Source organism: Bicyclus anynana, chromosome 13 (assembly GCF_947172395.1).
Source record: "Bicyclus anynana chromosome 13, ilBicAnyn1.1, whole genome shotgun sequence".
Taxonomy (NCBI): Eukaryota; Metazoa; Arthropoda; class Insecta; order Lepidoptera; family Nymphalidae; genus Bicyclus; species Bicyclus anynana.
Genome location: NC_069095.1, coordinates 14,778,306 through 14,792,159, shown reverse-complemented (window position 1 = coordinate 14,792,159; position 13,854 = coordinate 14,778,306). Strand labels below are relative to the sequence as shown.

Below are 13,854 nucleotides of genomic sequence, written 5' to 3'. Positions count from 1 at the left end.
AGGCAGGCTTTGTCTCTTGCGAGTTTCTTCTTGAAATTTGATCTGTTTGTGAAAGCGGGATGATTTTACCCTGACTGGGGATTGTGAGACTGACAGCCTGAAAGCGAGATCTGTGGCCACATTGGATATACCTCAATTGAACGCTGAAAGTTTGTCCAAGATGCTCCTGATATGAACCTATGAAACCTGCTATCTTATAAGGCCAGTCCTCCATATTTGGCTAACTTGCTTCTTAAAATGGCGTATGTCTGGCAATCGCATTCACTTTGTCTATATACTGTTTCTATGTGGAGCTATTGAGTAAAATAGATTCTAGCATCGGAAAAATTTATTCATAAAATGATACTTTCATCTCTTTCTTTATGTATTTGTTCTTAGTCAAGAGCGAGTTGGCTAACAGGCACTTGGTCGAAGAGTTTGGAGACTTCCCCGATGATTTGGGCGACGATGGAGTCTACGATGGGCGGCGCTACCTGCTTGAATATCAGCTCCCAGTTCGTGTTCGCGTACTGGTGGACGGTGTCAGCTGGAACAATTCAATAGGCTAGTTGTCACTTTTAAAAAACGGCCTTAAATAGTACGTAAAAAAAAATTGAGACTGAAATATTCCTAAATTTTAGTTGAAACTTCTGATTTACGTTTAAAAACGCTCACCGCCATGAAGATCTGTGACATTAAGTCAAGCATGTTTTGTTCACTACTTTTTGCCTTTCAGTTTTTTGTTAACTTGCTTGAATGAATACATCACTAACTTGGTACCGCCTTCAAACTGATCGCACTGAGCTAATTGAGAAGGTAGCACATACAATATTATCTTCGCTTTTTAGTTTAGTAAAAACATTTTTATAATTTTGAAGTCGGTTGTATTTTGGTAATAATTGGTAAATATGTGTACTACCAGAAACATACTAAAAATAATGTTATTCAAGATTTATCAAAATTCTACCCCTAAAAGGTTAAAAAGGGATTGAAGTTTTTTAAATATAAGTAAATCGTTCACGTTTTGAGTTATAGTTTTGTTAAATGATTAGTGGACTATAAAACATGCGAAAATATAAATAGAAGGGAATTCTCTAACGCCCCTACTACTGAAGCGATTTGGCTGAAATTTGGAATGGAAATATATTTTACTCTGGATTAACACACTACTTTTCATACCGGAAAATCCATGGTTCTCGCAGGATTCGTAAAAAACTCAAATCCACGCGGGCGTCCGCTAGTCGGGTATAAGGAGCAACCTAAATGAGAGGATGACTCACACGCTTGCTTGTTGCCGTTGAACAGGTTCTGGAAGTGGTAGCGCACGGGCTGCGGCGCCGTCACGGAGTTGGTGAAGCTGTCCACGGTCCAGTACCGCTCGCCATCGGCCGCGCGCTCGCCCAGCTGCAGGTCCACCTTCACGCGGATCTCACCTGGAACACATCTTCTTTGGCTAAACGTTCCTTATACCTCATCATAGATAGCACTTTGACACAGTCTTCACTACCCAAGACGCGGTCTCGAGAGAGATTTCTAAAGTTACGCTAATGCGAATTCCAACTGTTAAGTTTGCCATGTTAAAACTTTGGGGCAGATTTTTTTGCTCCTCGTAACTAAAATTAAATTTTCACCGATTTACCGGTAATGTAGAAAATAACCGATGCCAACCACCATAGCAAACCTAACTGAATTTAAAATATCTATATAAAATATCATGGAATCATTTTGTCTCAAATGCTTCAAGAGCAGAGAGAACAAACTGTAAGCGCGAGCTGATGACAACTGTAATGAGGCGGAAGGTTGCATTTTTCGGACATCTGCAAAGAGGACTCCTGTACGAGTGTCCTAAAAGGCAAGATAGTCGGAAAAGGCACGAGGGCGACAGCGACCTAAATGGGTGGACGATATTAAGGAGTGGACCAAGAGTAATTATAGTCAGCTGAATAATAATTATGTGATCTTAAGTTTTCTCCGTGTGATCGCCAAACTTCAGTTTGAAAAGGGGCAGTTGATATAAAATCCTAAATTGCTCCGAGCTAAGAATCAAATTCATATTCTCATAAAAGTCTCTCTTAAGTCATTCTTAACTGTGCTAGAGCTATATTGTTAAAAGGAAACTTCTTTGGAATAAAATATTTTCTAGAGAATTAGATAATCCTAAATAGGAGCATTGAATCGAATTCAGTTCAGTTCTACGTCAGAGATATTGTCAAAATTGCAAGTCACATCTCTTGCTTGTGTCTGCTTTGCTCACAACCTAGTAGTCCTACGACCTCTCTGGCGAAATTGGTAGTTCTGTGGTTCTCAGCAGAAGGGTCCTCAGGCCAGTTTAGGATTTAATATTTTCTAAATTGGCTCATTTCGTGATAGTCCAGTGGATACGACCTCTGCCTTCGATTGCCACGCAACTCCAACTTTTTAATTATGTGCATTTTAAGTAATTTAATATCACATGTCACAAACGGAAAAAAACAGAGAATTTTCTTGATTCTCTGCGTGTGTGAAGCTACCAATCCGCATTTGGCCAGCGCTCAACAGTGAGCCGTGTAAGGGTTGTTGATGATGATGACGGCTTCAGCCGTGGCTAGTTACGACCTTACCTTCCGCTATGATGCCACGAAGAGACCATCAAAAGTATCAGGTATGGGTAAAATAAATGAACCTCTTCAAAGTAGTCAAGGGCTAACTTGTCATATAAAACAAAAAAAATGTAACCGCACGTCAAGCAGTCAATGCACTCACGTAGTTTGATCTTGTATCTCCCCTGGCCTTCGATGGGGAAGATGATAAGCTTCCCGCCGAGGGAGTAATGTCCGACCATCTCCACGTGACAGCTGAGGGTCATGGACGTCTCCAACTTGCTTTTGCGCCTACGACAACAACAATGGTTAAAGATTAATGTTTTATTTCTACCTACCTTTTTTATAAAAAATAATTGCTATTCGTGTTTCTTGCAAAAAGGGCTTTTTTGAGTATTATTTGTTTGCTCTATTTTATTTGCTCTTGTACAACAAAAAATCTAATATCAGAAGAAACTTAAAGCGTTAGTAAATAAAAAGAAATAAGTAGAAGCCTAGTACCTAAGTAATTTTGCAAGAGAATCGCCAATTTAACAAACTTCATCATCACCCGGTCAGTCAGTTTACCAGGTCAATTTAATAATATTAATTATTTCAGTTTTGCTAAAGGAGCTACCTATCATCCCGGAAAAATCGATAGTTCCCGCGGGATTCGCGAAAAACTGAATTCTACGTAGCTTTAGTACCAAACGAGTAACACAGAAAGTTGTACCACTTACTCCAAGTCCAAAATGCGACAGTTCCTCAGCCCTTTAACAGTGGAGTCAGTGAAGCTGATGTTGAGCCCCCCCTGGCTCGCGTCCACCAGCGGCACGCGCATGGGGTCCAGCGACCGCAGGCCCAGGGCCGGCACGCCGGCGGCCACGACAGGCAGCGCCGCCTGCGCCGAGCGGACCAGGCACGAGCGGTCCTTGGACTTGCACGCCTCGATGAATGGCGCTGTACACAACACAATAACACTATTATCGGCGGCGGCCAATCTATGGTGATATTAACCATGTACGCAGGAGATACTATAGTGTACAAGTGTGCACGAAAGCTCAGGTGCACTCTCTTTTTCCCTCATTCTCTTAGCCCGATGGGACGGCAGACCGACACGAACGGTGGCGTTGGCGCAGGAGGTTTTCCTAACTCCAAGCTGCTATTAAGATTTTTTTTGTAGGAATAATCCCATTAATCTTTGTTGGCCTGACCCAGGATTCGAACCACCAGCTAACCACGAGACCAATGAGGCAATTAACTGCCTCAATTATTAATACACATAATAAAATAGTTTCAAAGTCAATTAAAAATAAGTAAGTAAATAAAGTAATGTATTATATAGATCTCTATCTATCTAGACCTCAATACAATTATTTTTTTCAAGTTTTCTATTCAGGCATCGTTCTAAAACAAACAAAATTTTTACAGGTTTGGTTTCAAAGATCGGACGTAAGGAAAGAACTTATTCCAAAAAAAAAATGGTTTCTTCTAATATACTTGGTTTCTTTTGTTTTTCTGGTTCTAGTATTTTTGGGTTATTACTCGTAAGTAGCAAACATTATAGGTTCAACCTGGATGTTTATATGTTGCTGTGAAACCACAAAAAATGTTTTTACCTATTTTTAAAACATAACATTTGTATTTACCGATGTTTTTTAGAACCGGGTTCTTTAGAAAATCAATAATGGTTTTGATACAAATAAACGTGAACGTTCACGTGAACGGTGTTCAAGAATCATCTAACAAATCGAATTCGTAACTATTTACTTATAAAATGACAAAAAGTCAAATTAATTTCAAATAGGCTGAGGTTGGACTATTACATGCATGTATAAATTATTCATTTTAGTAGTGGCTTTAATAAATACAATTAATAATAGTTAATTAAATGCTCCATGTATTCGTACTAAGTAAGCTGTGATCTACCTACTTAAAAACGTTTTGCGTCTTCAATGTCTAGATCTTGAGATAACCAGTAATATACAGTAGGTGTATACTATTTATAATTTTAATAAGTTTCAGTTTTTGTATGTTTATAGCAGCAAAAACAGCTATTTTAGGTTTTGCATATTAAAATATAACTAAAATATAAATGCTTGTAACAAGAAGAGAGACTATATATTGATACGAGTATGTACTCGGTTGTACTTCGTGCAGACAAAATATTGTAGGCGTTTTTGGCGAAATATACCTCGATGGTCTAGTGATTAGAATATGTTTGTCCGGACCATGAGGTGCTGGGGTCGAATCCTAAGTCAGGCTATAACATATTGAGCTATGTTACTTTGATAATTACATCACAAAGTAATCTATCATTTTTTTTTTGTGCAATATAACAATGGGGATGATGACAGTTTTTTAAATTGTATATAAATTAGGAGTATGAGTAGTAAAGCAATTTTGTAAAAGTAACATGGTATCTGCGATCATAACTTTCGGAGCTACAGGGATTTATAATCTTATTTATTTTGCAAATGTCCAGAGAATCTTTGTTTTTTATCTATGTTTAAATTAGTAATAATATACGAATTATTTTCCTTACTTACATTACATATTTATGTGTATACATAGTTTTTACACTTTCTGAACACAAAACTCGACATTGTAGACAAAATTTAGGCTATTGTATTCTGTGATTTAGGTAACAAAAAGTATAAATAACTTTAACTAGCACTAATTTACATAAACCTCTTTGTATAATTCATGTTTAGATTAAGATGAAATGTAAATTGTAAGATTGTTAATAATGGCTTTATTATATTATTATTATTATACCTACCTGGGTTCCCTGGGCCGAAGTAGTATGGGCTGGTATGTACATTAAAAATGTGAACAAAGTCGTACAATAAAGTCTTGAAAAATATTTTTGTAGTGTACCTACCTCCCCTACCAGTAAAGTGGGGATGAATTTAAATATTTTAACTCGTTTATTTCATAATGTGGATATCGTTGGATAGATCGTTGAAAGTAATGAGGTGTCTTGTACCATACTTCCACTTTGTAAAATATTAATTTTAAATTAAACTTTTAAGAGCTAATTTTTTAACCGACCTTAAAAAAAGGAGTAGGTTTCTCAATTCGACCGTAAATATATTTTTGTTAGAGTCAAGTGTCCCCACCGGCCCCACCGGCTAAACGGTTTTTTTATGGATACATGAAAAATTTCACGAAAGTAGAATATTTAATTAAATTACAAAGAAAACTATAACAGCAGTCGACCAACTTTTAAGTTGACTTTTTTAAAACGTAATTAAGAAGATAAAGTTGTCAGTAAAATAACTCAGAAACTGTTAAAACTAGATAGCTAAAAATTGGTATGAATATGTATATTAATTACTTCTATAAAGTAGTACAACGAAAATTAAAAAGAAAATTTGGGTTCCTTCCCTACATGCAGAGTGAGGATGATTTTTTATCGTATATCCCATAGTGTGGGCTATCTTTGTATTTTTGTTGGATATGCCGGTTTTTTACTTTGTTTTACGCGCACGTGTATTATTTGTATTTACCTTTGTACCCATTATGTATACAAGTTAGGTACTTACATCAATGTTTCACATCATCAGAAGTTATATGTTACCTGTATACGCCCCCCGACTACCCTTCCCAAATTTTTTACCCTTCGAATTATAAAGAAGATAAGTACTTGCATATAAAATTTTCCCACCTTTTGTGCCTTTAAAATATGCCAATGTCAGTCTTCGTGAGTCTGGCTGTCATTGACAAAAATCCGACTAGTAGTTCCAGAGGTTAACGCGATTAAACAAACATATTAACAAACTCTTTCACACTTTATAACATTAGTATAGATATAGCATGGACCTGATGAAGTTTATTGATTTTTTTTATTCTTTACAAGTTAACCCTTGACTACAATATCACCTGATGGTAAGTGATGATGGAGTCTAAGATGGAAGCGGGCTAACTTGTTAGGAGGAGGATGAAAATGCTCACCCCTTTTGGTTTCTTCACGGCATCGTACCGGAATGCTAAATCGCTTGGCGGCTTGGCTTGACTCCCACCAGCCAGACCTGGACTTATTAAGAAAATCTCAATCTGCCCAGCCGGGGATCGAACCCAGAAACTCCGTTTTGTAAATCCACCGCGCATACCACTGCGCCACGGAGGCCGTCAAAAAAATTTAATAATAACTAGCATAGACTTTTTATATACTGCAACAATAAAAAGTTTTTATCTATTCCGCTAAAACAGGTTCGATCGTCAACTAGAGGCATCATATAGCTTGTGAATATAAGGCCTAATATTTTTGTGGCCTGCCTCCTGATCCGGCCTATAATCTCGGAACTTGTGAATCGGAACCGAACGCGAACCTCTAGCACAGAAAACATAATATGTACAAGTACTCTAGGCCGATGGTTCACGATTACAATTACGTACGTAAGGTCACTGATGTTACGTGTTTTTACAACTATCGTCTCGATAATATCAGAGTATTATGTATTGTGCAGGTAGGAAGGAAAACAATTTATCCTGTATCAAACTGTTCAAAGGTGATTGGGTATTTTCATTAGGTTTATCTGTTAAAATATAAATTATATTCATGGGATTATAATTTCCTAAAAGGATAAAAGATTAACATATAGTAAAGCCCAAACTACCATCACGATTCACGACCATAACTTCCTTTTATTAATTAAGATAACGCTAAGAATAATCCGTAAGTTAACTTAGATTTAAGTTGAATTTTCCTTTCTTGAAAAACCTTACTAGAGTTTAAAAGTCGGCTGCAACAGTTGGTGCTGTATCACTGACGTTCTTTTAGTTTTTCAACTGAAGAAAAACGGAGAGAAGGATATATTTTTTCATGTAGGCTGATTTTGATAATTCTTTTTTTATTGGATATTTCGTCCCATATAAATTTGTATTTTGTTAGGGGATGACTGATTGAGAGTTGGTGCCAAGCCCACACCACACGTGTTGATTTAAGTCATTACTGAAACACATTAAAGACAAAATAACGCCTGAGAAACCAAAGTCTCTGAGATAAATAAATACGCCTTGAATTAATAGATCAAAAGCTTGGCTTCCTTCAAAGTGATCAGTAGGTAAAAAATATTCTAATGTTATTTTTCGCTTGTTAGATTCGTGGGTACGTTTATGTTTTTGAAGTTGGTTGAATTTTTTTCACAATTTGTGTGTGTGCCGAACTTACTTTTATTACTAACTACAGTAGCATTATACAGTAAACTCGTTTATACAGTATATTTATAACATTCTATAGGTAATATAAGTTAGGTTCCAAAATTAACAACGACATTATATTGTACCTACTGTACAGGTTTCACACATACTTATTTATTTATTTATTCAGGAAAATCTACCGTTAATGCATTAAAATCATGCTTACATTTAATTAAAATTTTAGGCTATGTCAATACTTAACTATTTAAAAGATTTTCACAACATTCACAATTTTTTACAGAGAGTAGTGTCATTAGTTTCTTATCTAATATATTCTAATCAAATCAAAAAGTATATAACAATAAGTAATTTAATTTATAGGAACAATTTACATCACAAGTTTGGCATGAAAATTCCAAATACTATTTCAGGTAATAATTAAATTAAAATTAAGACTAATTAATTTTACTTACCATATTGGCAGTGAACGGTGGTGAAAAACAATACACAAACTGTCACTATGGCCTTCATTGTGTCCGAGTCATCCACTGACTGTATCGATAGTCAATAAAAGAAAATATATCACATGCATTTTATATATCGGAGGCCTGAGATAACGTAATGGGCGCACAAAACCGCAGATCTTCAAAATGGAAGGAAAATTTTCATTTACTTCGTGATAATACATTTCCGTTTTTGGTCGATTATTATCTATATCAAGCCAGAAAAGAAAATACAAGAAAATAATATAAGTAATGAATTTATTCTGTTAAATATTAGGCATAAATGAAATTACATCGCTTAGTTGTAAACTTTTGTAAACATCAAATAGAATGTAAACACTTGCACAAATCTATATGAGCCCTTTGTAGCGAGGTTTTTTTAACAAATTTTAACAAGACTGCAACTTTACTTGATATTTAATGACATGAAAGTACTACCACGGATATAAGGAGCACTTTACCTATGTTTTGGGGATAGTGTCTATCCAATACAATTAAATAAAATAATACAATTAAATTATTTTTTTCTGATTGCGTAGGCTTATTACTGTACCTAAGTGATGTAAGGCTCGATAATGGAACCGCGGCGTCAGGGGGGGTGTGGATTAGCTTCCACCCTCACACAGGAAGTAAAAGAAATGTTTATATCATTTGTAAATTTTGTTTTAAAAGAACAACTGTGTAGTTTATCAGATTAAGAAGGAGAAGATTCAGCTCTTACAAATAGGCAAACTTGACGTTTCAAAGTGCTTGTATCTAAACTAAGACAATAGGTAGGTACCTACCTGAAATATATCAATTTTAATTTAGTTTTTTTAAATTTCAAAATACTCTTTGAACACCGACTTCCCAACTCTATAAATCTTCTGAAAATTCTTGAAGGAAGAAACTCAATATTTTATAACCCAGGACTCGAACCCCGGACCTCATTATCAGAAGGCACATAGGCTAACCACTGACTCAACACTGACACAGTTATTAATTACACTATAAAACATCAATCTCCGGTTCCAGTGTATATAATTAAACTTGACTTTGATATTAATTAGATCTATTATTATAGAAATAACAGTCACTTTAAATATTCTTTTTTAGGAAGACGATTTGCCTTTGTTTGGAAATCAAAAGCAGTGACTGCAGAGTCAGCAAAACAAATGCCTGCTCCTTGCACCAGAAGCTCCGAGATACGTCAGAAACGATATCCTCGTCACCAGGACACGAGCGAGCCGTATGTTGGCAATGACCATGCCCACAACTCCACGATATCGCAGCACACCGCGGGAGACCTTCTAACGGACGTCTTCTGCCTCGCGACGAATCTACGGCGACGAAGATGGCGACGCAATGAACGACGCATTTACCGGCTTTGATACCGCCCCAGCGCAGGACAGCAACGACGTCGCAGTCATATGACACCGCCAAAACGCAGGATAGCGAGCTGTCGCAGTCCGCGTGTGGCTGGACTGACACCTAAGACGATATCCATAGGCCACAAGGATTCTGCCCCAAAAGGAGCTGAAAGATAATGACCGAGGAAGCAAGATCCCCTGTGCCTTACCCGGGCAAGGAGGCTGAGCCTTGAGACCCGTACCGCCACCCGGATTTATCATCTGGGATCTGTGAATAAAAGTATACTCAGTACACATACAGATAAGCCATGGACAAGCGCGTTTATGAGTGAAACTGAAGGAGTGTTAGCAAAAGAGAAACATGTTAATAAATTATAATCTATCAATATTATTAATCAATCAATCAACAACAATACAATATTATTAATATCAATGGTTGCAAAGTAGCGGTTTTAAGGTAAACAGGTTTCGATGTCACACACCTCCCCCTTTATAAATTATACCACTATAAATTATTTAACAATGCGTTTCTTGTGTATTTGTGGTGTTACTTCACTTGTATGTACATTATATGCATCCAAAGCTGAACAATCGTCCGGAAATAGAATGATAGAAACGCCCTGTGAAAAATACTAGCAATGCTTTTTGTACAAACATTTAGTATTTTGTAGTTAAACTTTTAACGTTTTCTAAGTACACAAATTTGTACCACAAATATGCATAATAGTACAAGACTATACATGGATTATTCTCAGTAGGTAGGTACACCACTAAACATTTTTTTTCCTTTGAGGTATCTTATTTCTGTCCAATACCGCTTTCTGGCTTAACTGCCTAAAATTAAATTGTCTAGTTATAGTATCTTTAAAAAACATTAAACTTAACATGGTTACGGTGAAGTTACAGTTCACCTTGTTTTTAAACTCGAAGGACATAACACAGGTTCAAGCTTTCCATCTAGAGAGCAATGGCGTGAATAGCATGATATATCTAACTAGGGTAGGCACTATACGATTTTACAATATATTTTATAGATTTTACAAAATTTTCTTTTCAAATTTTGTTTATAATGAGTCTTCAAGGGAGGCAATTCATTTTTGCATAAATAAAGTGCCACATCACTGGCCATGGGAGGTGTTTTTTTTGTTTTATAGTTTTCTAAATCAAGTAGCCTTATATATTATTATATAATAATGCATTTTCCTCAATTATAAAAATCACAGTGACAAGTTTTGTCACTATTAGATGAATTGACTTTTAATGGCTCTTCGTTATCGACCATGTCACCCATGGTATTACAGTTTCAAACAATTGAAATTAACTTCTGGAAACGTCAGCGTTAAGGTCACATCTCACTTGGACGAAACAGTTTTTACAAGGTAAAATAATTAGGATTGTGAACATAAGGTCGTGCTAACTGTCACATCTAGCTTTATTAAGAACCCTACTAGCAAACCGCCCTGACTTCGCACAGATGCGATGTAGATACTGATATTATAATTACATTAGTTTACTTCAATGTATCTTTAATAGTACACGCAAGCTGCTGTGCCTCTGCGTTTTAAATTTCTGAAATGTTTTTACATGTACACCTTTCTCTTGAATCAATATTTATCATTAATATGAGATCTATTGAAAACTAAATTAAAATCCTTTGATTAGTTAGTTAGTAGCGGAAGCGACTTCATTTTCTACTGTATACTGATATAGAATGAGCGGATCAAGCGTCTGTCCATCTGTTGTAAAGATTTCGCTACCAGATTTCAAAGGGTTTTAATTCTTAGTGACTTACCCTCTTTCGGCAGTGATTTTATATCACTACGTGCAAGGAAAAACGAATATCAGTTATGTTTACATAAAAGAAATGAAATTTAATAAGTATTGAGAAGTAATACAACAACAAACTTAAGCTAATTTATCCTTTGTACATAATATCATTTGAATTGGATACGCTACGTACGCTTTTCGTAGAGAATAGCACAATTAACGAATATTCATTATCAAGTTACTTATTCTTGGTTGCTTCTATTAAATAATTCATAGTAAGAACTTGATAACAACGAGCTATCTAGACTCTGGTGTTACTGTCAGTTGTGATACCAAAATTGTCAGTGGATAGTGAGCGGTCTCTTTACGAAGTGACAATGTGTGGATGCTGCGGGAAAGCGGTGTCGTTTCAATGAGCTACGACCTTTATACCTCAATTAAATGGATTCAAAATTAGCCGTCACATCTCCGGTACAATATACACGTGTAGTTAGAGTAATAAAATGGCCATTATTTAGTTACGACTACTAACAAGTAATAATAAAATGAGTGTGTAATTTAACGCTACCGTCTCCGACCGGAAAATTGTTACTTAGGTAGGTATCTAGTAGTAATATGTAGCAATGGCGTGCGTCACCTTTGGAAACTATATTTTATAATAACTATTAACATATATACAGCCATTTGATCAATATTTCAAAATAATTGTATAGTACATAAGTAAAATGTAAGTCAGTGAAGTCCAAAAAAAATAATAAAGTATATGATACACAAATAATGGCTTACTACGTAAAATACGCATGTATGTTGTATGTATTCCCCGCTGACAAACAAACAAACACATAAGTTTGTACTTATAAGCTTTTTTTGAGTAATTTGGAGAAATCAAAGGTAAATTACCAAAATGTCCTTTTGTCCAAGTGGTCCTTTATTTTAACTCCATTATACAACTCTTTCATACTTTGAATAAGTAAGATTTTGTGAAAAGAATATATAAAATCGATGAAGACAAAAAATTGTGGATGCAATCTGTCTGCTCCCTTCACCACAAGAGCAACGTTTGTTTATAAATTATTTGTACACTACAACACAAGAAAAAACAAATAATAAGACGGAAAAAAGTTGCTGCTGCTTGCCAGCTCTCATCGGTGGAATTTATTTAGTAAACTGTTTAGTAAAGTTGATACTATTTTTCAAATTTAAGTGCTTTTCGGAAGAAGCCAACTATAAAAAAAATAACGAAGTTAATTTAATGGATAAAATGTTTATGCATAAACAGGCTTTCATTATAATGTATTTAACTCGTTACACAGGGGGAATACCTTCGTGACAGCTGTTATGTTACCACAGCACCTATTATAGATTTTACTCTTCATTTCACTAATATACCCATAATGACCTAAGTAAGGAAGAGCAAAAGACATAACACAATCTTTTTATCATAAAAATAGAACTGATTTCAAAGATTTATTACAGTTATTTTGATTACAACACAAAACTAAAAAAACAATTTTCAAAAAAATGAAATGCGACCAATCTGGAAGTAGACTCTTTCAACCAAAAAACAATTTCAAAATTGGTTAATAAATGACGAAGAAAAAAACATACGCGTCGGATTGAGAACCTTCTCCTTTTTTTGAAATCGGTTAAAATTTACGACAGTAAAAGTATTTCGAAGAATATTTTCCATTTCTTCCATTATGAATGTAACCGATTTTCCAGTTTCCAATATTAGTCGGAAAAGACTGTACACGACAACTATACAGCGGGCGGAAATAGAACCCACGCCCTCTCGGTGTTAAGTTTGGCTTCTTACTTTACCGTGTAGCTATTGAGGCATAAACAAGTAATTATAGTAGGTAGGTACATGTAGTTATATTACTTCACGACTGAGTTGACCTTTCCTTTTATAATATATCGGTAAAACCGCATAGTTCTAAGTTCTAGTGAAGTTCTACCTATGCAAATGTCACAAATACCTTGAAATTTTGGTTTTGACTAGGAAACACGCTTGACTGCAATCAAGCCTGATGGAAAGCAATGATGAGGTCTAAGATGAGGCGCGCTTGCCTAGAAGATGCCTTTTCACTCTTGCCTTGAAGGTGCACAAATTGTACGAGTCAGGAAACAGATGCCAGAAAGGCATTCCACATATTATTATAATATTATGAGGCATATCATTAGATTCGCCTCAGTTTTAGGAGTGACAGATTAGAAGATTATTACCATGTACGCAGTTGAGTTATTTTTTTTAATTTCTAATTAAATAATCATCTAATCTTTTAATATCAGACCTATTATAGTGCCATGAATATCACAGCTTAATATCACGAGTCGTTCATCTGTCGAAGTTACACAACTGTAGGTAGGAAGTAAATTGTACAATTGCTCGAGTTAAGCGATTTTTCATTGCAAATTAATTATTGTAATTATTTGGCAAAACAATCATTGCAATATCTAATGGGTTTGTTGTCATTAAAGTCAATTAGGGCTGGCGTACGTGCCCTACTGTGGCCTACGTGACCTCGTGGACGTAGTCGAAGGGAGTTTGAT

The 13,854-nt window shown here is 35.6% G+C and overlaps 1 protein-coding gene across 1 annotated transcript; it reads right to left on the bottom strand.

Moving 5' to 3' along the window:
- Positions 1-310: 310 nt before the first annotated feature.
- On the bottom strand, positions 311-8,300 carry LOC112044125 (protein takeout-like). Its single transcript, XM_024079868.2, has 5 exons — positions 8,156-8,300; positions 3,278-3,497; positions 2,722-2,849; positions 1,260-1,412; positions 311-526 (listed from the first exon to the last, which is right to left on the bottom strand). Exons 1-5 carry the CDS (start codon positions 8,211-8,213, stop codon positions 375-377), a joined length of 711 nt encoding a protein of 236 aa, XP_023935636.2. The 5' UTR covers positions 8,214-8,300; the 3' UTR covers positions 311-374.
- Between the last annotated feature and the right edge of the window lie 5,554 nt (positions 8,301-13,854).

Excerpts from the sequence above, each read along its gene's own strand:
- LOC112044125 (XM_024079868.2), bottom strand. The coding sequence starts at position 8,213 with ATGAAGGCCATAGTGACAGTTTGTGTATTGTTTTTCACCACCGTTCAC. Across the intron at positions 3,498-8,155 it reads CACCGTTCACTGCCAATATG|CGCCATTCATCGAGGCGTGC; the intron begins GTAAGTAAAATT and ends TGTTGTGTACAG. Across the intron at positions 527-1,259 it reads CAACGGCAACAAGCAAGCGT|CTGACACCGTCCACCAGTAC; the intron begins GTGAGTCATCCT and ends GAATTGTTCCAG.